The sequence below is a fragment of the Saccopteryx leptura genome, chromosome 1, assembly GCF_036850995.1.
Source record: "Saccopteryx leptura isolate mSacLep1 chromosome 1, mSacLep1_pri_phased_curated, whole genome shotgun sequence".
Taxonomy (NCBI): Eukaryota; Metazoa; Chordata; class Mammalia; order Chiroptera; family Emballonuridae; genus Saccopteryx; species Saccopteryx leptura.
Window position 1 is genome coordinate 164,859,850 of NC_089503.1, and position 25,257 is coordinate 164,885,106.

Consider the following 25,257-nt stretch of genomic DNA (forward strand, 5'->3'; position numbering starts at 1 on the left):
AGTGAATTGACTTGCCTTTTCAGCTTTTTACATTCTTATATTCGATGCCATTAACACAACAAGGTGCCCAATGCAAGTTGTTGTCTTATTCACCCTAAAAACCTACAGCCAAAATTCTGATTATTGAAAGAACACATATGAATTAAGGTGTATTTACATTCCTTATTTTATCGTGCTTGTCAGAATTTTATCTGGGTTTACTCTTGGACAGTCATAATTTTACCTGGATTCTATCTGTTCACCTGATAATGTGCTGGGGTTTTAGTGGTGATGTGCTCTTAGAGGATTCAATTACTGGAGAGTCCCTTTCTTTATGTACTCTTTGTAGTTAAAATGATGATTTTTAATTATCTTTATAAACTTTAAAGTTTTAAAAAAACTGAGTTTTGAGATACATTAGCAAAAATATCGAGTGTCATTATGTTAAAATTTTAATGGGTCCCCGCTCCCCCCGCATATTAAAGTGTGGTGTTTTGCTAGGACCCGTGATTATATTTTTGTGTGTTCGAGTTCATGAATCGGGACATAAGCACTTTTGTGTTTGTTTTGTTGGTACAGTCATGATCAAGTACACACGGGGGTTGTCCGGGTAACCCTGGAGGAGAGCACTGGCTTTATCCGGGCTGTAGGCAAGCCTTAGATGTTTCAGCCCAAGTGCATCTCAGCGGGACTAACAGCACATCAGCTCAGGATCTCATGTGCTCAACGCCGAGGGCTACATCATGATGTTACAAGAGGGTATCCGCTGACTTATTGCTGTTTTGTGACCAAGGGGTAGGGAAGATCGCTGTTTCAAGTCATGTCATCGGTTCTCAACTCAGTCAGGCATGAAGCCTTGTCATCTGCCTTTATAATTGTAACCTCACTAGACTTTCCCTAACTAGTCAGCTGGGGCTGAGCGTTTTGTCTCCCAACGCCTGGCCGGACAGCGTCTGACAGGCGCTGGCCCATCATCCTGTCAGTAACATGCTAACGAGGGGGGCTCTCTGTGGCCCAGAGAAGCAGGGGGCACGATGCCCCCCCTTGAAAGCCCATGTCTACATGTTGGCTACTATTGTGACCAACATTTAGTTGGTAGAGAAGGCCCCCTCGAATTCCATAAGCACGTTAGTTACAGAGATTTGCTTGGGGGTGCGTGTTCTTTCTGAAATTGTTTAGAGCAGTGGTGTGCTGGGAGTACAGGAATTGTGTGAATAAACTGGGATGTCCTCCTTTGTTAGGGCTGCCCCCGGGCATCCAGGCATATGTTCTCCCTCCTCTTCTCATTCATCCTATCCGGGGCGCATGTGGAAAGAAATCTTTGTGATCCCCGTAACATCGGCCATTGTAATGTAGATTTTATAGGTTTAGATCAACGGGAGGAGACTCCAGAGGACTTGCACCTCTCTGTCTGGGTTTCTATACCCTTGATTTGGCGTCTCTCGATGGGGTCACCTGTACGGGCTTTGAATCTGACACCTGAGGTACACAGAGCGTCTTCCCGGAGCTTCCGAGAGAAACAGTTGGTGAATGAGCAAAGATTACCCAGGTCACCTTCCTAGTCAGGATCCCTGAAGTGTGTTTTCCCCCTCATGTTTGGGAAACTACAGCCGCATGCTGCGGTTAAACACTGTTGTCAAAACTTCTCAGGGAGAGCGATAGTCCAGGGACAATTTTTCTTCTCCAAAGCCCATAGTAACTAATTATGTCAGCTGAAACTGGAGCTTCTAATTCTACTTACTGGGTATTATCTGACATGTGCACTGCTGTTCTGAACATCATATTTCCATTCAGGGCTAAGTGAAAGGGGCTGGGGTGTGGAGATAGGACCATTGAGGTCGTCATGGTGCCCTTTGTTGGAAGGTATGTATGGAGGTTTGTTGGAGGAAACTTTTATTTTTTTTAAATTGAGAGGCAGGGAGGTGTTAGATTCAGGGAGTACTGACATGCTGGGGCTGCCAAGAGTGTACAAGGTCCCTGTGACACTGAGAACAAAGAGTTCAGCAACATCCTGCATTGAGTCAGAGACCCTTATCAGAAGTTTAGGTTTGAAATTCGCCACTAAGCTAAAACTGGCCCCTGTTGCTATGCCGGCCCCTGTAACTGCGCACGACCTCCCTAGCCAATGACTAACAGCCACATCAGCTTCTGTATGATGCTTGCTCATCCTAGACAGCCACCCTATAAAAAGGAGCCATTTTAGAAGCTCGGAGCTGCAGTCCCTGTGCAGGTTTGGGGGGCTGCAGTCCCTGCGCAGTTTGTTGGCTGCGCAGGTTTGGGGGCTGCAGTGTGCCCCATGTGGGTTAGCTGCGGTCCCTGTGCAGGTTTGGGGGGCTGCAGTCCCTGCGCAGTTTGTTGGCTGCGCAGGTTTGGGGGGCTGCAGTGCTCCAGTCTCTTCGGAGGCGTGGGTTGCCTGCAGTCCCTGCGCAGGTTTGGGGGGCTGCAGTGTTCCCCTGTGTGGGTTACCTGCATCCCTGGGCAGGTTTGGGGGGCTGCAGTGCTCCCTTGCATGGGTTGCCTGCAGTCCCTGTGCAGGTCTGCAATAAAACTGATTCAAATTCACTTTGTGTCTGCTGTAGTCTCTCTCGCTGGGATGTAACAGGAGGCAGAGACAGACTCTGACCGGGATCCACCCGGCAAGCTCCTACCAGGTGATGCTCTGCCCATCTGGGGCTGCTGCTCTGTTGCTGAGCAGCTGAGCTATTTTTAGTGCCTGAGGTGAGGCAATGGGAGTCATCCTCAGTGCCTGAGGCCAACTTGCTCAAACCATTTGAGCCATGGCTACAGGAGGGGAAGAGAGCAAGAGAGAAGAGGAAAGGAGAGAGAGTGGAGAAGCAAGTACACAGGTGCTTCTCCTGTGTACTCTGACTGGGACTCAAACCCGGGACTTCCACACACTGTGCCAATACTCTACCACTGAGCCGACCAGCCAGGGCTGGAGGAAACTTCTAAGACAGGATCGCAGGAGGTGTTTGTGTCTTCCCAGCCCCTGTGGTGATAAGAGCTCTGTTTTTTATTGAAATGAGCACATATTTCTGCTTTGTGGTTGACTCCTCTTCTCAAAGTCAACATTTGCCTTTTAATTGAACAAATAGAATGTTTAACATAACTATTATAGAATTACCTAAGGAACGCCTTAAGTTATCACTCATTGAGGTCTACAGGCTTCGTTCCCATACCCTATCCTAATCTAAACAGGAATGACCTATAAGATTTCTGTTGGCTGAACCATTTTCCAAATGGAATGATTGAATTTTGTGCTGTTAATGATTATCCAGTTGTATGTATGAAAAACTGTACATATTGTTTCTGTTTCTTTAGTAAAAGTACTATGGAGAGCAGTATGTTGTTATTTTTTTTAATAGACCTATTACATTTTTTGGTGTAATTATTTTTATTATCTTTCAGTTAGGCAGGTTTTTCTGTTCTGATGAGCTTTCCTGGGTTCTACGTCCCGATTTAACTCACAGTGGACATCACACGCCACATGTCCTAAATGGGACTCGTCATCTCTCCCCCCGCAGTGTCCAGTCCTCCTGGGGAGCTAACCTGGGTGGTTGGCCCTTCCCTCTCATCTGTTTTCCCCACCTAAGTCCTATAGACCTGAGTCCTTGACCTTTTTTTCTCTGACCCCTCTCTCCAGTTCATCTGCCTGCTGTTTCAGTTCAGGCAGTTATCCCTTCCCACAAATGATGTGTTCAAGTTCTGGATGCTGAGTACTGGCAGTGCCTCCATTTACATAAAAATGGTGAGGATACTTGGAGTAACTATAACTGAAAATTAGGTAGTGCATAGTCACCTTTAAGTTAAGTTTAGCAACCCTTACTCTGCTGTAAGGACAGATACTACCCACTTCAGACCGATGAAGATGAGACTTTGAAACGTAGAGGGAGAATGTTGTCCAAGGCCACAGAACTAGTGAGTGGCTCAGCCGAGTCTCTCTGACTCCAGAGTCCATGCTTTCAACCTCTAAGCAATGTTGACTTTTACAGTGACCATCTTATGAAACCGAACGTTCTCTTTGCCCAATGTAGCAGCCCTTCCCTTGAAGACTGTCTGGTCACCCATACTGAAGTGACTTTCTCCCCTTGTCCTTGCAGTTTATCCTGCGTAATCTCTCATTTGTCCCTTTCTCCCACCTTTAGTACTACTTTCAGTGCTAACACTGACCTTCTGTTTGAACCTACCATTTTCCTATCCTTTGTAATTATTCCGTATATATAATTACTTAATCCTTCAGAAGCAGAAGCAGCTATTGATGATGACTCAGTACCTATAAAACCCCTTCATCTGCCATTACAGACTGTCCATTATATGGCCTCCCAACTTTCCTCCCTAAATTCTCCCAGCATGTAAGGGACGCAATGGGTTTGAAGACGTTGGCATTCTTGTGGAAGGTGACAGCTACAGAAATCGAGAACATTGAGGAGAGGTTAGTATGACAGGAGTGCTGGTATGTGGAGGGTGACTAGGCTGTAAGCTCCTTGGTGACAGAGATTTTTGTCTCTTGTTTATTACTGTCCTCCCAGAACCAATAACAATGCCCGAGACCTCTGTGGTGCCCCACTTGTTAGCTGCAGAATCTTGGGCAATTCATATAATTTTGCCTCAGTTTCCCCATCTGTAAAATGAACAAAAAGCAAATATATGACATAAACAGGCAAGCCAGAAAAATCTGAGGATCGTTTGGCTATGAAAAGCTAATAAACCAGTCAAAATGTGATGTGACTAGACCTTTCCAAAGAACTTGGGTATGATGGAAAGAGGCTAGGATGATTTTTTAGTGCTGAAGGAGCACATTTACCATCTTAGCAGGACAAAGAAAGAAAATGAAATAGGATGCCATATTTTAGTATAAAAAAAGGGCTAAGAAAAAATGCACATCCAAAACTTCTCCTTCTTAATTATGTAAAGTTGCTCCTTCTCCAAACATTCCCTTTCAGTTGTCACTTAATTTGCATATTAGAATTTTGCTCAAATAAGAATATTGCATAGTTGCGATCACTTGGTAGTTTTCAAACACCCTCCTGCTTTCATTCTGGCCTGAACTTTTAAATGTGAGTTAAAAGTGTTTTAAACAGATGGTTTCTTTATGTCTTCTACTAAATATGTATTTTTTCTTCATTCCATGAAGAATTGATCAGATTCCCATCTGTAGCTATTTATTCTGTTTACCTACAGTGAATTTATTTTTAGTGGTTAATCTTTTTCTGAACTAAATGTTGATTCAGTTAAAAATCCCATGAAGTCTGTATTCTGTATTTCTTGGATTTTGTGCATAAATACATTCTGAGGGGACATATATCTGCTCCTCAATAATTCATATAAGACTTGAGTTGAAGTGTGTAAGACTTCTGTATTAGAATTAGACACAATCTGGCCGAGAGAGAGAAGTACTAGAGTAATGGCAATGGCGATGTGTCACAATGAGATCTTTACTTGTAAAATGTGTCAATTACAATCATGCTGGTTTTCACTGTGGCCGTCATACTAGATGGATCCTTTTTTCTGTTGTAGCCTTGGGAATCTGATGATGTGGGTCCCCCCCCCCGCCCACAAAAATGCATGCCTCTTTAATTGCTTAATATGTCACTTAGCTTTATTGGCAGGCTAATTTCCTCCAGTAAATATTGTTTCACTTTAAGAACAAGGAGTAAGTGAGGTTTCGTATCACAGAGGGAGAGAACTATAGTTTGATTTCCAACTGAATGCACCTGCTAATGCAGAGGGCGGTGGTAACTTGTAGAGTTTTCATCAGCGATTTATCTTTTTCATGTTTCTGATAAAATCTGGCCTTTGGTTTCCAGCTGGCTAAAGTTGCAGATGGTGATGATACCTGAAGAAAGTTCTGCAAATTCGATCTGCATTATAGATGCTAAATTTTTTGTGTGTAAAGGTTAACTCTTCTTGTCTGTCTGTTCAGTCCAAAGACTCACTCTCCACTATGTTATCAAGATACAATATTTTCAGCCTGTAAATAGTATTCAAAGTCTTGTAAGGATGGCAATTTTGAATCTTTGTATATGAAAAGGCAGCTGATGATAAAAGGTATTGATCGAGACTGCCTGGGTTATTATCCTGGATTTGTTACTTACCGGGGGTGCGATCTTAGGCAACTGGTCTACTTTTGCCACTGTGTGCTGATCCATCGATGGAAATAATGATAATAGATTTGAGTATATCAAGTACTCAGAATCGTGCCTGGCACATTGCAAGCATTCTAGAAACATTTGCTACTATTGTTAACATCAATGACATTAGACTTGATGGCCTGGGACGGGAAGCGCCACGTCCCTTTATTTAATGACTGTGTTCACCATTGCCAACTTTTATTGTCAGGTTTCTCCTGTTGGTTCCCCAGGCTCCCATCTTGTCTCATCACATGGTTTTTGCATATATTTATTTCATAACCGCCATGTGTGAGGAGTCAATATTCCCAGTAATTTTATTTCGCTTCAGTCAGCACTTGGGGACTTATCAGTCCAATATATTGAGCATGCTTTGTGGAATTGTAGGTGCAATTAGATATTTGCGTGCCATTTAAAAGAGATGCTAAGGAATGTTTCTGACAAGATTGGGCACGTTCAGGGTGGTATGGCTGTAGATAGGAATTTTCTTAAACAGTTATTAGGTACATTTGGGTCTCTGAAAATTATAGCAAAGTGAATGCAGCAATAGTATGTTCTCTGTTTTAATCACACAGTGGTCACATGCTGCCAGGGGGGTATGGGGACTCTTCTTTGGTGTCCTCCTTTCTCCTTTGGAAATTTCCACTTGGATGGCTTGACAGTTAACAGACTATTTCCAAAAGCAAATTCCTTATAGATTCACTCAAAATCAACACTTCTACTGTATTACTTTTAATAATTAATTCTAGTTTCTAAGGCCAGAATCTGGTTGGGAAGAGGCGGTATTTGTACCTTTCCTTATCACCCACTCCTAGATCCGAAAAGGTGGCAAATCCCAAAGCACTTCCTTCTTCTTGGTAGACCTTGATTAGCAAGTAGACCCTTTGCCGCATGCTGACCATTGTGGAAATGCTGTGACTGTTCATCATCGTCAAATCATCCTCCAAAAACCTGCTCAGATTCATGACATTATGTTGTGGCTCAGTAGTGAGTAATTTATAACTTCCATTAAGGATGACCGCTGAGGGCATAGGGAAAAGATTGGTGTGGCATTTAATTGAGCACTTTGGACTCTGGGTGTGCCCAGCAAGGTACATAATCCTTAATCACAATCCCTCGTCTTGAGAATGTATTTTCCTCTGTTCCACTGTTAATCATTTCTCTAAACAATAAAAAAGGAACACTTTCCTTAAAAAAAAAAAGTTGAAGATGAGCTGTTTTAAAAGTCATCTATATAGAAATGGAGGCATTGAGAAAATTTGCTGCCTTTAGCCCATCAGAGCCCAGTGAGGAAAGGAAAAGGGTTAATGCCACAGGAAAGGCGCCTCGTTCCCATGGTCGTGGTGGGGGGACTGCCCATGAGAGCTCAGGACCAGGCACGGGTTGGACCAGCCCTGTGTTTATTTCTCTCTGGTTCCAATAAGTAAGATAAATAAGTCCATGGTTCATCATCATTAAACAAAAGCCTTTGAATGCCTCCTAGTGGTATACCATATATTCTAATTGAAGGAATTTTAGAAATAATATTTATTGAAAGAACGCTGGAGCTAACCTGTGAAAGCTTGTAAGTGTAACCCTTTAATGTTAGCCTTCGGCATGGAAGCCACCTATGTTGTTTTTTATGTAGAGTTGATTAAAAAAATATAACCAGAAAAATATAGAACATACATGATCAAGATGAATATACTTTTAATCGAAAGGTGCATGCTTTTGGTTCAGATGAGATTATTTTAATTGATTTTGTTTTAATTTAGTGGAACTATTTTGCACTAATGTGGCTGTTAAAATTGAATGGCTCTGTATCCATTTTTAAGTTAATTTGATTCCTATGTATAGATTTTAATTTCTTATATAAAATAAAATAGAAAGAATGGTTTCTAGGAAGTCTGCGGTTCATTTTCAGCTGGTTTTATTTTTTCATTCTGATTTCCAGGTTGAATGAAATGATTTCATTCATAACCTTGAGATGCAGACTGTAGCAGCAGACTTTAACATGATGATGCATGCTTACTTAATTATTGCTTTAAACACCAAAATACATACCATATTTTTTGCTCCATAAGATGCACATTTTCCCGAAAAAAAGTGGAAGGGAAAATGCCCATGTGTCTTATGGAGCAAAAAATACGGTATTTTATTAAATATTTTAACACACCATTTGGTTCAGAATATATTTTTTCTTATTTTCCTCCTTAAAACCCTAGATGTGTCTTATGGTCAGGTACGTCTTAAGGAGTGAAAAACACAGTGTGTGTGTGTGTGTGTGTGTGTGTGTGTGTGTGTGTGTTTGTGTGAGTGTGTGTATGACTTAATACATACAGAATCATTTAAAATGTATAGAAAACTACATGGAAAGAATTCTGATGCAGGTCTGTTGGAGGGAAGGAAAGGAAAAAAAAGAAGAAAAGTGATGTCTTTTTTTTGTGAGGCCTTAAAAATATTTCACGCACCCTGCTTGGCAACCCAGAACAATTAAGATGGCCATCACCCTTTAGAACAGCGGTGGCGTCATTGCCGCGGTGGTGATCCGAAACTGGGGACTGCAAATGTTTGTCTGAAATGAACAGTTTGTATGGGAGATTATGATATACTTGGCTTCCTCTGTGGCGGCTGTCAAGCTTGGGCAGTTTGCTGGTCAATAGCGACATCCCCTGTGTCAGTGCGCAGGGTCTCCCCGGGACCGCGCCCCCGCGGTGTGCACGTCTCCAGAGCTGCAGCTGTCCAACGCACGGTCTCCCGGCGTGCATGCAGCGCGCAGGCTTGCCTGTCTAACTCGTGTTTCGTTCTTTGGCAATTTGCCCTAATGATGTCCCCCGGGAGCGCTCTCTGCCTCACTCCCTTTCCATATTTAATCGTGCTGCATCAATCCGAGTGATGCCCAAACCACGCGGCACAAATGGCCATTTCCTACCATTTCTTCTTACTGCGCTCGCCTCATTTCTTTTAACCCCCGCCCTCTTCGCAGTTTCGGTGTTCTGCACAGCCCACCCAGAGATGCCCAGGAAACCCGCCAGCTACGTATATAGACCGTAGGTTTCCAAGGGCCTTCTGAAACCTAAGATGTGTTGCGTGCAGAATTGGGGAAAGGGTGTAGAGTGGAAGTCACAGCGTCAGTGGGTTGCCGACTGCCCTTCCTCTTTTTGGTGATGAGTGTGGTGCAGCGCGGTGTTTGGGGGGGGGGGGGTTCCGTGGCTGCTGACAGTTGTTGTTTTCCTTTTGCACCTTGCAGTTGACCGCCTGTCTGCACGGATCGGCTGCCCTGCTGTTCCCCATGTTCTGGCAGCACATCTACATCCCTGTGCTGCCTCCGCACCTGCTGGACTACTGCTGGTAAGCGGGCTGGCCCGGGCCGTGGCCTCAGGAGGGCCACTTCTCTGTCGGGGAGGGAAGTGTGGTGCACGTGCACATGTACGTCCCTGACATCTCTGGGACTCACCTCAGAAACTAGTAACAAGTGTCACCAGGTGCTTTCTGTGAAGGGACCAAGTGCCACCAGAGTTCGTTAGACTCTTGTGAGTTCCTACCGCAGCCATTGGGATAACTCAGTGTGCACGTAAGTAGAGGCAGGTACAGTCTTCGTTTTGGTGAAGAAAGTGAAATAGAAGGGTCAGTGTCAGTTTGAGGACCTGTTGTCCCAGAGGTCGGCAGCTGTCTGCCCGGTCTGTGGGAGCCCGGGTCACTTCCAGGGGACACACTTTCCTCCACCCCTCCCTCAGCGCATCCAGCGCCAGGTACCAGCGAACGGGTTACCTCAATTGCAGGGATGCCCTGACTCTCTGGTTTAAATCCAAGCCTCCACCTTGAGCCACCTAAGGCACAATGTTGAAAAGTGTTGAGAGTAGTTCTGAAGAGGTTCCCAGCAAAAGAGAGAGAGCTCCCGGTGATCTCACCCAATCTGAGCTCAACTCCACCCCTAGGACCTCCGTCTGTTCTTCCCTGGAAGAGTGTGTGTGCTTCAAGTGACGCCAGGCCAGGGCTGGGCTCCCAGCGAGCAGCCACCTTGACCTTCGTCTGGACTGCGGGTGAAATGTGCACCCTCACTGCAGAAGTAAAGTTTACACACACACACACACACACACACACACACACACACACACACACACACACGAATATGATTTTGACCATAATATATGTGTGGATATCACAATTCATGTTATTGAAAAACAAAGCTCTCTTAGAATCAAAGTGTTTAACATTTCTTATGTCATCAAAAGCAGATCACACAAAGTTATTTCAGGGTTAAACTGCTTTAAGTTCACACATGGCGGTTTTATATTAAGTTTTTATGGCTCGCCCCTTTGGAACAAATGACGCTAACGAGAAGACATATCCTTGGCCACAGCTTGCTGACCCCCTGTACTGGGTGCTATCACAGCGTGGTACCAGTGTTAATTAACACTGATGACGCTGTGAAGTCGGTTCCGTGCCCTATCTACCCCTATCCCTCTGCCCTTCGAGTCCCGGAAAGGAGAAGGACTTTGGGAGGGGGCTGTGGTATGCCATTTAATTAGATTGTGACGTGTCGCACACACACATGACCAATAATAAAGCTAGGTCTTTAAACAGGCCATCAGCATCCTTGAACACAGGAGCTATAATTTCTTCACGTTGATGTGTACAGTATGTTTGCTCATAGCATTCAGCAAGTAAAATTCATTTGTTTTAAATATTTTTTTTTCACAAAAGCATTTGAAAATGTATTGGTTACATGATTTTAAAAATACACGTCAAGAACTAACCCATCTAATTGTGAGGTCAGTGCCATTTTTAATTTACCTATTAAAATGTTTTGACCTCTTAGGCAACATCCCTTGAAGTTCCCTCTAAGATGTTGTTATTTGGAAATTATTCTAGGACATGGGTAGTTCTATGCTGGTTCCTCTTAGGACTTTCCGGTGTTCCCTAAGCCTGCCATGAAGTCCTTCCTGCCACCACCACTCCAGCGAAGGAAGCTGGTCCTTAGTTCCATCTCTGCAATTTTCTTACTTGTTTCTAGCCTTTGCAGTAGCTTTAAGGACAAGATCTAACAGTGTCCATGCCAGACACTTTCCTGGCCTGGAGAGCACAGCACTGGCAATCAAACTTCCTGAGCCTCCAGGTCTATCTGAGGACTTGGGCAGGAGGAAATGTGTGTGTGTGTGTGTGTGTGTGTGTGTGTGTGTGTGTGTGTGTATAAATAGCCATCTAAGACTCGACCTCTCTTCCAATGACTGAAAATTCTATGAATGACACTATTTTTATTTGGGGGGGGGCGTGGTTTTCTTCTCTTTGCATCCTTGCAAATGATTCTAGTCATACTGACCTGTATGCAGATAGGAGCAAGATATTAGAGATCATTCCTTCCATTCCATGGTTTTTGAATACAGATATTTTTAGATTCCACTTCAAAAACAGCACCAGGAAGGTCAGCTAGAGGTGGACAGGTATCTGCCAATGCTCAAATCCCCAGGTAATTCTAGCTCCTGGAAGGCTGTTTGGTTCTGCATGTGGGGTCTCTGAGGGCACCCCTGTGAGAGCCGGGATGCCATCTTGTGCCCGTGGGCGAACATTGCACCTGCTTCCCCCGATGAGGTCTTGCTAGTGGGCTGGCCCAGGCATTTGCTCACTAGTCTAGCTGTGTATGTCAGACATGTAGGGAGCACCTGTTTGCCGAGCCTGAATATGCAATGGAAGGAATAAGGTTCTGCCTTGTGGCTGTGGCATTCACAGATGGGAAGAGCCTTTCACACACGTTAACCCGTGCCCACACGTGGAGTGCTCACATGTGCACACACACGCATGGTGCGTGGAGTAATTATGCAAGGCTGGGAGGTGTACATCAGAGGTGTCTACAGGAACAGGGATGAAGACACTGAGGGAGAAGTGGCCCACATTGCCTGCTAGGATGGGGGGGCTCCTGGGACGAATTCACACCATCAGCCTTTCTCCGTAATTGACCAGTAGGAGGGAGTTTTGCTTGCACAAGACTATTATGTTCTTGAGGCCCACTGAACAACATAGTGCCTTCAGTCCACAATAGGCTGTTGGGCACTCAGCTTCTTAAGAGGGTACGTCTCATGTCAGGCGTCCTCACAGCAAGGGCGAGCCTCACTTGGCGTTGGCGGGTCTGTGATGGTGGCAGACCCTGGCCACCTCTCTGAGTCCTCACTCACTGAGCAGGTAGGTGCTGGGAGTCCAGCACTGGTACACTTACAATAATTTTGTTGTTGTTGCTGTTGTTCAGGAACGGTTGATTCACTTTCTGGTCTAGGCTCTGTATCTGGCTCTTCTCTCCTGAAAGGGAGCAGATTAAGCTAACTTCTAAGAGGATAGTTTCCAAAAAAAAAAAAAAACCAAACAAAACCCAAAAAACATAAATGAGAAGTTACATTGTTTTGACAAACTTCTTTTGACAATCCCACGGTAATAGACTCTTGGGACAGTCAACCCCATGGTTGGTCTCTGAAAGGAAATGCAAAAGGGGAAAAAAAGAGGACTGTTATGTAGTAATTATTTTTGAATGAAGATTAATTGCTCAAAGAAGAGGCAGTCATAACAGAGCCTTGTGTGCCCCCTCTCTGTAAAAGGACTTCATTGGCAGAAAGACCTAGGACAGTTTTGCGCATGGATGGTGACATATCTGTGTTGCCGGGAGCTCTTCCCGACTTGTTAGTGCCCTCGGTCTAATTAGGAGGTTTCAGTGAAGGTTGCAGAATAACTCTATAAGATTTGGCTGATTTAATATTAGGATGCACACAATCCAGTTTTCACAAGAAAGAAGCAGCTATTCTACTATATCTAGAGTCTGGAAAACATTGTTCTTCTTTCAGAAAATGATGCTCTCAATTAATAATGTTTGCAGTTCTGACATCTGTATGTTTTGACTTTGTTACAAATTACTAAGATGGAAACACCTAGAGATACTAACTACCCCATAGAAAAAGTTTCAAGTTACTTTGTTAGTAGGTTCAGGCAGAGGGACTTGCAGAATTTTTACTCCAGTTTAACTGAGTGCTTCCTCCAACATTGATAAAATAGATGTAGTAATTACTGTTTTTAAAGGCTTAAATATCAATAGTTTGATTAACACTCATGTTGTTAAAATGTGCTTTGAAATTTGAGCTACCCTGGGCTCTCTCTATTATAAATTTGGTGGTAAATCACTGGGGCAGATGGGAAGATTGCATAGTAGCTTTAATAATTTTTATATTACTTTCGATGTGGCAAAGGCTTGATGTGTCAAAGATCTTGGCGTTGACTACCTCTGCTTTGTGAAAGTTGCCTGAACCCCGTCATAGGCGACATCTAATTAGTGAGATATATTTTATGTCTTTTATGGAGTCCCGGAAGAAATTCCAGAGACAAAAACTGGAACTAGAGAAGCAACCAGCCTTCCCTTCATTAAGCAAAAGTGGAATAGTCCTTGTTTATTGTCCTGTTTCCTTTTGAAGGCAGTCTTTAGGATATCAAGGCTTATAAACAGTCCTCGACTTTCAGTCCAGTGAAGTATCCAGAATCCAGATCAGTTCCTGAAGGCCTGTTGCATTCCAATAAAATAGAATATTGAGATTGTGATGCTAAGCTAAGTAAGTCAGTTAGAGAAAGCTAAGAACTCTGTTGTTTTACTCAAATATAGGATATTCTCATAGACACAAACAACAGTATGTTCATTACTAGAGGGAAGGGGGGTGGGAGGTGGAGGTTGAGAGGGGTGTAAAGGGGGTCAGTATATGGTGACTTTGGGTGGTGGGCACACAGTGCATTCTATAGATCGCGTATCATAGAATTGTGCACTTGAAACCTATATGATCCTATTGACTAATGTCATGCCAATAAATTTTAAAAGGAATTTAAAAATAAATGAAATAGGAAGTAACAGTTCTGTAAAAGGCAAATGCAACCGGGCTTAGAATCTAGCAGATAAGACATGATAGCCACATGACTGCTGAAGTAAAAACCTCAATCATTCTTATTTTTTGTGAATTCTGGATGCTTAAGCTAATGGCTAGCCATCCTGAAATACTTGGAACTATTTGGAGTTACTTTGAAAACTTGATCTGTAGTTTTATCTGTTACTGGTGCTCCGTAGTCCAGTGGACTTGCGGGACAGCTCTGTTCTAATAATGACAACGATGTTTGGAAAAGTATGCAAATCCTCAGAGAAAGAAGGCTATCTGTGTTTATTAACAGAAAAGGTCTGCATTAACTATAACACCAAGATGTCTACAAAAGAAAATTTTAAAATGTTTTTTTAAAATAGCTACTATATTTATTTGCATATTTCCTATCACCTTTGGAGACATCTGTTCATTCTCATGGTTTCATGTTAAACAGAATTTTAATTTCAAAATGTCAGGTTGAATAAGTTCCTTCTTGTGCTTAATGAGAAATATTTTTGAAATTGTCAGTCTTAATTTACGTGGTATAAAAATTATTTAACGGCTGTATTCTCTGCTAGAGTATGAGACCCCACAAGGGAATTATTTCTGTGTATGTTGCTTATTCTTGTACCCAAGCCCCTAGACTAGGGCACTTGGCATGCTCTAGACATTTTGGGTTGACTTAATTTAATATTATTCTTAAACTTATTTGAATATTTCTTAATTTATTAAAATTATTTATCTTACTAATAAAAGTGAAAGTGGGAGAAATATGAATGTATAAAATTTGAATGAAAAGACAAGGTACGCAAGCAGAGAAGCAGAGTGACATCAAAGTGGGGGAGGGTTTCTACGCCGTGGGGTCTCAGACGGAGCCTGACTGACAGGAAGGCTTAGTAAATGTTTGGTATTGACTTAAAACATTTTGGTGATGTCCTAGGTATGAAATAATATCTATTAAGGAAATCATTAAAATAAAAGTCTAAGTAGATAAAAAAGGTATGCAAAAATGTGAATAAATTTGATGATTATTTAGGATATATTTAGTATAAAGTATATGGAAAAGATTGAACTCAGATTTTGGTCTAGACCCTAATATTCTTAATCAACAAAGTTTTTAAATGGATTACATCTCTTGATTTAATTAGAAATAATTTTGTGATTTTGTAGAAATCAACCTTACCTTGAATCTATCGATGGTCTTTAAGGTTAACTTAGACTTTTATATGTAGAATAATTTAAAATACTTATAACATGCTTGTTAGAACTGTGCATTTAATTAATTTTTAAAGCATACAGAATTACTTATATTGTTGTTTCCGTTTTAATGAACCATGTGAATATATGTCTATTTTTTAAATTTAGCGCTCCAATGCCATACCTGATTGGAATACACTCCAGTCTCATAGAGGTGAGTATCTTTCATATCTAAGATAGTGATACATTCATTCACAAAAACAATAGTTTAAGCAGGTTTGCTGGGAAAGAATATCACTTGACTAGTACAGAGCAGTGACTAGTTTTATGTCAGAATATACTTTTATGGTCATTTTAAAAAAGATGATATTGAAATAATTTCATGTTAGTGTATACTAAAGGACCATCTTCAAGGCATGAAAATAGATTATATTTGGTAGACATCATATGGTAAATTTTAAATCCTGAAAATGTTAGTTCTTAATGAACCACTTTCTTTATGGGACTTGGGATTTATATATATATGTATATATAAAGTATATTTCTTTTTCAGACCTATATTTTGTAAGTCAGAACTTACGTAATTATGAGTCATAAAGGGAAAATTTTTATTTTACTAAGTCCATTCTGATTCAGTTTATCAGTGTGTTTTTTCAAAATGTGGTTTAAATACACTAGTCATGGGATTTTTAATTGGCATATAGCTTTACATTTTTAAAATTTTCATTCTTCTTGGGAATTGAAAATGTAGTTTGTTTTTTTTTGAATGTCATCACCTCAGTCCACATTGATTTATGTCACTTGAGTCATCACCATAGTGAGCCAACTTGAACTTGAAATCAGTGACATTACCAGAGAAGACTTCTTAGAAGATTAGCATCTAAAACAATTAAACCAAAGGACATAGAGTCGCGACCCACAGGTTGAGAACCGCTGACATAGAGCCAAACGTGGTAGCATGATGCTGGCTGATTTCAGTTTTATTCAAATAAAAATTATTTTTTGCTGGTTGTGCATTTTGAACTTTTACTTAATTTCTAGTCTGAGTTGGATTTGGTTTTCTTATCAGTAGTAGATCCATTGATGGTGTCTGCTGTCACAACCATGTTGTTGGTAAAGGGAGATCCTGTTGGTCATTTTGAAACTGAGCATCATGTGTGGGAAGAGTCCTGACTGAATGGAATTCTACATGCACTCTGGTTTCGGTCATTTTTTTTCTTTTTTGCAAAATGCTAAGGCAACATTTTTTAAAAATTTGTTTCACCTTTAATAAAGAATACATTTTAATGAGTTTCTTTAAGAGGTTCAAAACTTGTTTTTAATATTGAAGTCTGGGTGGTATAACATTATGACTCTTTATATCTTGCTATTTTTAGACAACTTGTTCCTAAGTGCCAAGGCACCTGCAGGGAACGTTCAAACTGTATCAAATAAAACAGGAGTGAATAGTTACTAATCTCCTACTAGATTTGTGGAATATGTGATTGGCATTTTACTCATCGGTAGTTTGACTTGGGCAAAAATCTAACCGTTCTTGGTTCGTATGTCTTCAAAACATCATCAAATTTGATATTGATATTAATGTCCTTATTTAATCTATCAAATGGAATATGTAATTTTTATGATATGTTAATACAGATAAGAAATATTTAAAGTTGTTGATTGGACCTGTTGTATTTTTTTTATTTTAATTTTATTTATTTATTTATTTATTTATTTATTTATTTATTTATTTGTATTTTTCTGAAGCTAGAAATGGGGAGAGACAGTCAGACAGACTCCCGCATGCTCCCGACCGGGATCCACCCAGCACGCCCACCAGGGGCGACGCTCTGCTCACCAGGGGGCGATGCTCTGCCCCTCCGGGGCGTCGCTCTGTCGCGACCAGAGCCACTCTAGCGCCTGGGGCAGAGGCCAAGGAGCCATCCCCAGTGCCCGGGCCATCTTTGCTCCAGTGGAGCCTTGGCTGCGGGAGGGGAAGAGAGAGACAGAGAGGAAGGAGGGGGGGGTGGAGAAGCAAATGGGCGCTTCTCCTATGTGCCTTGGCCGGGAATCGAACCCGGGTCCCCCGCACGCCAGGCCGACACTCTACCGCTGAGCCAACCGGCCAGGGCCTAATTTTTATTTTTTTACATAATGACTCTATATCAACTTGTAAAACAAAACATTCAGCTTTTCCAAAACATTTTAGGAAGGAGTATATATTTTAAATAGTCAATTAAATGTAGCAAATTCTTATTGGACATGTGCAGAAAAAAATAGTATTTCTTGGAAGGAGCAATATAAGAATGATTTACTCCTTACAGTCTTGTCTTGGGGAAATTGGCTCCTGTCATTAAAGGGGAATGTTTAGAGCCATGATGAGATTGGCTGAAATCTCTATATTTTGGACTTATTGAATGGTCTTAATAGTCAACTTCATTCAGTTTATTTGGTTCAATAACAAATGAGAAAGTATAATAGGAACTTCAGGAATGTCTTTAAACAAATTGGGTACCATTTAGTAACTTTCTCCCAATCGATTACAAGATGATACACATGTTGCAATTCCATTCTTTTTATGTCATTATCAGGCAGAACGTTTTTTTACTAAAATTTTGATCCTTTGTGCTTTTTCAATTTTATGTAAACGGTATTATAATTAAAATATCTATACATCTATTTACATATTTTCTATGTGAGACTGAAGTGATTAATTATTTTGCTTCTTGTTAGGCTGAAATTAGAACTGATTTTTTTTTTAGGAAGACTCAAATATTCTCTTTATTCTCTCTCAGCCAAGACAGTTTGAAGACTTCCTAAGCAGGATTGTTCAAAGACATGAAATTAATGTCCTTTTAAATCTTCCTTTTGATTATTTTTATGTAAGCATGGGTAAAAGATGGTTAGTGATCTCTTTTCAAAATGGAGATCTGCTTCTAGAATAAAAGGATCAGGACCATTTGTCCTGCCTGGAAACGAGACGTTAGGGCTGAACTCACTCACAGCTGATGGAGGCCTGTGAGTGATTAGGAATAAATTGGCAGAGGCGACAAATGTGGGGGTTCCATGAATTGTTTTAGTATGCAGAGGATCCTAAGTCCAATGCTGACCCAATTTCTCGAGACCGTGTGGCGGCTGCCGCTGTGTCATTTTCCTGCGTTGATGTTTATGATGGACTTTGTAGTCTCACCTCTGGAGAGACTTCTACAGAGGACGTGAGACAGATGTCCCACCTCCAATACCCTCCCTTCCTCTTCGTAAGACTTGCGGTCTCTGTCCTCAGAACCTTTTCTTACTTTTGAAGAAAAAGGCAAATTACCTTTTTATATTTTCTTACACTTTCCCCATCTAAACAAGTACAAATTTTATAGCCTAAAAATATGAGGGAGAGTGGTATTATTTTATATGCTATATGACTATCCACTTCTGTTTAGTAAAAAAAAGCAGTGACCTGGTTTGGAGGGAAAACAGATAAAATACTGACATTACTCAAACTTTTTTTTTTTTTGCAAAAAGATTTAAATTACATAGTATTTTTTTAAATATAAAATTGTTCTTATTTTAAGGGGTCTCAGTGCATTGATATCTTAAAATGAATACATTTTCCATTCTTATTGGGTGGGCCCTTGAACACAAGTTAATATTCAGCCATTATTAGATCTTTTAAAATGAAGAGCAACTTTGAGAAAAGTCTACATTTCATCTTAACACTGATTTTCTTTATTCAGAGTTTATTGTGTCATCACAAAACATTTTGGGGTCACACAGTTGTTATTCTGGGCTATTTTTATTTTTAAAAATATTTGGTTTATGGATTCACTTTATAGTTTCTGTTAAAAGGACAACTTAAAATTGAAGTTGAAATAAAAATTATGACAGTTTTTCCACATAAATTTTGTTAATATAGATATATTATTGCTTATAAAATAGGTTATTTTTGTAGTTATATAGATAATTACATATTTATGTATGTAAACCTTATAAAAAGGAAAGGAAATGGGTTTATTCATAAATGTTTTTGTCGTAATATCACTCTTCCAAGTGATTTTCTATTAATTTCTTAGGAATGGTCATGGTCTGAGTCTTACTTTAGAATTATTTTAATATCTTTTACAAGATAGGTTTTTAGAACCATGTGTTTCCCCCATTGAATCCATATTCCACATAGACATTATGGCTTTCTTAACACAAGAATTCCCTACTAAAGACTACCATTTCCTTAGCAAATTTAACATTCTACCCAATATGCAGAGATTTGAAATTCTAAATGAATCTGAGAAATTTTAGTCTTACTCAACTTAAAAAAAAAATTGGTTTGGCCAGTTTAAAATTTAAGGTATTTAATAATTCTCAAAAATTTCTGCTATTCTAGAATGTCACTTTAAAAAATATTATGCTAAAATTAATTGGCCTATAGCTAGTTGACCTGTATAATTATGGGATTCTGAATTGATGGGTATATTTCATTAATGAGCATCTTATTTGCATTTGGGAATAATACTATTTGCTATCATTTAAATAAGACAATAGAATGATATGATTTAAGCATACGCATTAGGTTAAATGGGAAGCATAAACTGTAAATATTTTCTTTAAGGATGAAAATTTTGATGAAATTCCAATTCACTGTTATTTGTACACATGTTGAAATAAGTTTATCAGTTGACTCAGCTGTCAAACATATAAGACAAATTAAGTCAAATAGTCCATGTGATTTTTATATTGAAATTCATATGACTAATATTGCTAACAATGAATTCCATATTACTGCTCTCTGTCATTTTTTCTCATTTGACGTCATCATCATAGGCATACCAAATTCAAATGGATGTGTAGAGAAAATATTTATTACTTTATACTTTAGTTGGTTTATGTTAGAACTGGCATTATGATTTGTGATAAAAATAAATATAGATCTGGACACATGTTCCTGTATCATGATTGAAATTCAGTTAATCAAATTTAAAGAATATAAGTTTTTACAGTTTAATATAGTCATGCCTGTGTGTACCTCTTTGTTGTAAGGTCTCTTTGGTAGGTAAATTACGTTCAGTATCTCCAAACTAAATCAATATGTTTAGATGAGCAAACATTCTGTTTTAAGCTTTGCCACCCAATCTTTTGGAATGGTTGTGTACAAACTATTTTTCTCATAAAGCCAAGTTATTTATGTTCTTTTATAATGTAAGATTTTCCTTTTTTTTCCTCTCTACCCTAAGACTAATACATTAAAATAATTTTCTCTCCATTTCTAAGCTCCTTGGTTTTTGGAAGGATGATATACTAAGATGTTTATTTATAATTGTGTTTTTCAAACAGAGAGTGAAAAATAAATCATTGGAGGATGTGGTTGTGTTAAATGTTGACACAAACACTTTAGAATCACCATTTAATGACTTGAGCAACCTACCAAGTGATGTGGTAAGTGTGAAAGTGTAAGTGAAGGTTATTTGGTGGGGAACATAGATACATATATATATATGTTTTCTCCTAGACCCTTGAATTACCAAGAGTGGGTCGTCGTCCCCCCCCCCCCCCTGTTTTAAAACATCTGAAATAAAGGGGTTGAGTATGTGTGAGGAATCCATGTCAGTTCTGCCTGTACTTTTTTTTTTTTAACCTTTTGGCAGTTGAGGAGACATTGAGGGGAGCATCACTCCTTGTCGGAAAAGGAGGATCATAATTAAAAAGCTCGGTGCATTCATTAGGCAGGGCTTCTTTAAACGCACGTCTCTTCATCTCCTCTTAATCATTATATTACAAAGTAGGCATTTCTGTCTGCCTAGTGGCATGTCTTGCAAAAGAATGAGAGAGTTTTTGAAGGAAAAGGAAGGGAGCCAATTATCGGCTTTGCTACCCCGCCACCTGCCAGCGCCGTTCCTTTTAATTAATGATCTGATGGCACTGGTCAATATAATAAGAAATGCTTGTACAGTTGGGGTCAGAAAATGCTGGCTTTGATCTCCCCCAACTTTCTGAAACATTTATTTGTTTTCTCTAAATTATTTCAGTTTTATTTTTTTAATCTTCTCCATCCTGCTGAGGGCCGCAAGAATGAAAACCCACACTGCATGTCATTTGCCTTGGCGGAGCAAAGACTGCTTACTTAGAATTCTATTTGTAAATTAAACTGCAAACCCAGTTTGTCATAAAAGACATCTGATCCTTTTGAAATGACGAAAACTGTCTTTTGTCTATAAAGGCTGATAAATTAAGTGCCAGTTCTCTCCTGGTCTTTGATCTTGCAAAGGATGTGCGTGCGTGCGTGTGTGTGCGTGTGTGTGCGTGTGCGTGCGTGTGTGTGTGTGTGTGTGTGTGTGTGTGTGGTGCCTGCAGCTTATAATAGGATATATTCTGTATTTCTTGTTAAATAGTCTCCAAAAGTGCGTATATATATTTTTTTGGCTTTCGTCTCTCGAACAATAGGGCAAAATGCAGCCTCTAGGATTGTTTCTGTATACATTTCAGTGGTTGTTTAAAAATGTTTTTATAACATAGTTCTTTCCCCCCTTTAAAAAGAATCCATGCTTTTCAAGGATGTTAAAATTTGGGAACAAAAAAGCCCTCCAGAATATATTTTTCTCTGTTATATGGCGAGTACTTTGAAATCATTATTATGTAAAATGATTTGAAAAATGGAATTAAAGAATATCTCAAACTCAAAAAATACAGTAAAACTAAACTTGATTGTTTTTATGGCTAATGATGGCCATAAAAATGTGATTTTTAAAGTCAAAATCAGGTTATTTATGCCCATAAATAACGTAAAATACTTGCTGACCTTGAAGCACATTAAATTGAACAACTTTGGCTTACTATAAAGTAAAATTAGTGCTATGTATGAACAGATCCAAACCCAGGTCAGGGAAGAATTGTATTATCTTTTTAGCTCATTATAACTAGATTGCCTCATTATAAAAATTTTGCAGAAGCTGCTAGAAATGATTAGAGTTATTCACTTGGAAATTCATCAGTGTATCCTTCATTGGATGGAGAAATAATGATGAAAATACAGTCCCAACTTTTAAGAATGTTTCCATATATGCACGTATTTTCTATTGTTAATGGTCTAAGGAGAGAGGATTGTTTCTTTTAAAAAAAATAAATAAAAAGAAAAATGAGAAGGAAACCAGCATTTTTATGTCATATTAAAATTTTTGTAGCCTGCTTTAATGACAGCTCATTCTTTCTTTGAGAAGAATACTTTTAACAAGTAATTGTTTTGGTGGGTGATTCTTTTTTAATTAAGTAGTACTTTCCTAGTAGAATTTAGTTTGATATTAAAATATTTAGTGAACTAGGTGAAGGAGTTGAACAATAGTCACAAAATGTAAAAACCTAAATATATAAAACAACACGAGAGACTGCCTTATAGCAACAGTTAAGTAGATATAACTGAAATCGTAAAAAATATTCATAAGAGGGAACGTTTTGAGCTGGTGTAGACAGAACATGTATGTGTGTGAAGCCAAGGGCCATAGACTTACAAATTAGAAGAATGAAGAATTGGAATAGCTCCCAGGTAGCAGTAAGACTATTTCCTGCAGGTATAAGATGTTGTAAGTTATCTTCATTTCCTTAAAAATATTTTAGATGATTGTTTAACCATCTCTCATAAATCTAGCTTTATTATCAGTTTCCCAAAAGCCATCTCTCACAATTCCATCGGAAATGTGATGAAGTATCAAGCTGTCTTTGCTGTAATTGTAGATGTTTTCAATGAGGCATGTTAAAAAAAATCACAAATGATCTGACTGAATTTTTTTGTTGTTGTTGATTTGAGTTAATAAAATGCACTCGAAGCCTGAAATAAAAAAAATATTATTGGTGTTGTTTGCTTATTTAATAAATGCACTGATATTTAAATGGGGACCTTTAAAAAATATCACCGAGCCAGGCATTTAAATTCTCCTTACGGGCTGGTTGACTCTGTGCATGTGCACTCTATTATTGTGTCAGCCTGACCAGTGGTCTTGGCTGCTCCAAGGTCAGTGGTCACAGTTGTCCTGAATTACTCGTCTTTTTTCCTGTGGACCCTCTGCTGTGTTGCATGCTGTAATCTTCTTAATGGCTTCATTCCAATATTCACACATAATATTTTAGATTTATTGACTGTTAGAAATACGACTCTGCCAGTAGCAGTTCCGTTACTCAAGGAATTTAAAATTGGAAAAATAAATCAGGCCCAAGCGCTCAGGAATCCTTTGTTTTCCTTCGGGGAGAAGAAAAAAACTCACTTCCTGTCTTCTGACAAGAACACTTGTTTTTCGATTTCATCATTTCACTATAGATTTGGATCTTTAAAAGAAAATGAAACACAAATTTTATTGGGAGTGATTTTAACGATATTGATTATTACATGGAATAACTTTTAAAAGCCCAAGGTCCATTAAAATGTACGATTGTAGTTTTTGTCTATGAATACACTGTGATTTTTTTATTTTTGGCTATGGCAAATACAGAGGCCTTCAAGCATATGTAGTGTGAGTGTTTTGAAATAAAAAAGAAAATTTTAGGGCTATGAACAATATCAATTGAAGTTAGTGTTACTGTGTCATGTTTTTAAGTGTGTGTGGGGGGAAATGAACCAGTTTGATTAAATAGAACATTTTAACTCTCAAATGAGGTGATATTAATTTAAGGAAATGTACTGTTGAGACACCCCCGTTCTAACTATGTATATAAATTTTGTTTTAATTATAGTCTAATTTTAAATATTGTATTTCTAAGTTATTACTGCTCATTTTAATTTTTATCATCATTGACATTTTTAAAAGTAATTTTGGCCATTGTTATGATTTCAGAAATAAATAAGGCAACCCACTTGTTGGGAGGTTAAGCTAATCTGAATTATAACGAGATTTAGGAAATCTGTCTTTATGTGACTGTTCCGTTAAAACAATTTAAAACTGACTCTTCCAGAGGAAGGCAGGTTAGAATTGACATCTGAAAAATCTCCGTGCATTCAAATATTCATTACTAGGAAAGTGAATTTTGACCACTATTGCTTAACTGTCTTTAAATGATTTTAACTCAGTAAATTGTAAAAAAAAAAAAAATAGTATTTTTTGAGACAAATCAACAGATTTATCCCCGTTTTGAAGATGAGGGCACAGAAAGTGTGCTGTTAATGGTGTTTCTACAGCTTTAGGTCGAATTGGTTTGGGTCCTTAGACTTCAGCTCCAAGCAGTTGCTCTCCTATAAACATGATATCAAGTGCAACGAGTAACTCTTTTAAGATTTAATATAGCAGGCTCACCCTCCAGGCTCATCTTGTTAAGGAAATATCACTATGACCTCTTTGACTTAAATTAGGATTTTTTCAGCCCTGGTTTCATTGCTCATTTCCATTTTATATATACTGTTGGAAAATGATGTTCTAGGCCCGGTGTGTAGAAAATTCTGTTATCAGGGTGTGTAGACTTCAGTACACTAAAGAGTCATTGTGTAACTCAGCGGCAGCCACAGTACGTTACATATAGAATGGCTACATTTGGTACCAACCATGTGTAATTACTGAAACGCGGAAGAGACCTTCTTATAAAGTGGAGTCATTTTAAAAATACCATTCATCTTAGAGTGAGACTTTCGGGCGTCCTTTGAAGGAACAGTTTAATGTTTTTATTGTGGTATAAAAAAAGAAAGACACAAGTTGTTCTGAATTACCAAAAACCATGAAAAAGCCCAAAGAGCTGGAGAAAAAACAAATTCTGACTTAAGTATCATTTTAGATATCTGCATGCAAGTGAGTGAATTCATTTATAGGAATAAGTTAGAAAAAGAATTGGCTTTTTCAGAGAATGTTTAAAATAAGCTTTTAAAAAAAATCAAGCCTATAAACAAATGTAACTAACTCTCACGACTCCACCGATAGTCAATAGACATGTTTAATTCATTGGCTCTTCCCTCTAATCTAACATGAAGGTTTAATATGTTAAATTGTCATAACGCATGTTATAAAAGCGGTAAAAAAAGGCCCCAGAGAATATTATATTAGTTCCAGGCTTGCCGCAGCTCGGCTGTAATCCTTATTGTGTTTAACAGTAAACGGAGGCCCCCAAAATTTCTATCCAGTGGCCAGGTTAGCAAGATAACAGTGTTGTTCAGGGTC

The 25,257-nt window shown here is 39.2% G+C and overlaps 1 protein-coding gene across 5 annotated transcripts in view; it reads left to right on the forward strand.

Moving 5' to 3' along the window:
• The window catches only part of DENND1B (DENN domain containing 1B), a 158,494-nt gene that overhangs the window by 70,271 nt on the left and 62,966 nt on the right, over positions 1-25,257 (forward strand). For all 5 annotated transcript variants that reach the window (XM_066379884.1, XM_066379882.1, XM_066379883.1 and 2 more), the window contains 3 exons: positions 9,337-9,437; positions 15,332-15,377; positions 20,465-20,566. In XM_066379884.1, the coding sequence (XP_066235981.1) occupies positions 9,337-9,437; positions 15,332-15,377; positions 20,465-20,566 (249 nt within the window). The remainder of the gene's footprint in view (positions 1-9,336; positions 9,438-15,331; positions 15,378-20,464; positions 20,567-25,257) is intronic.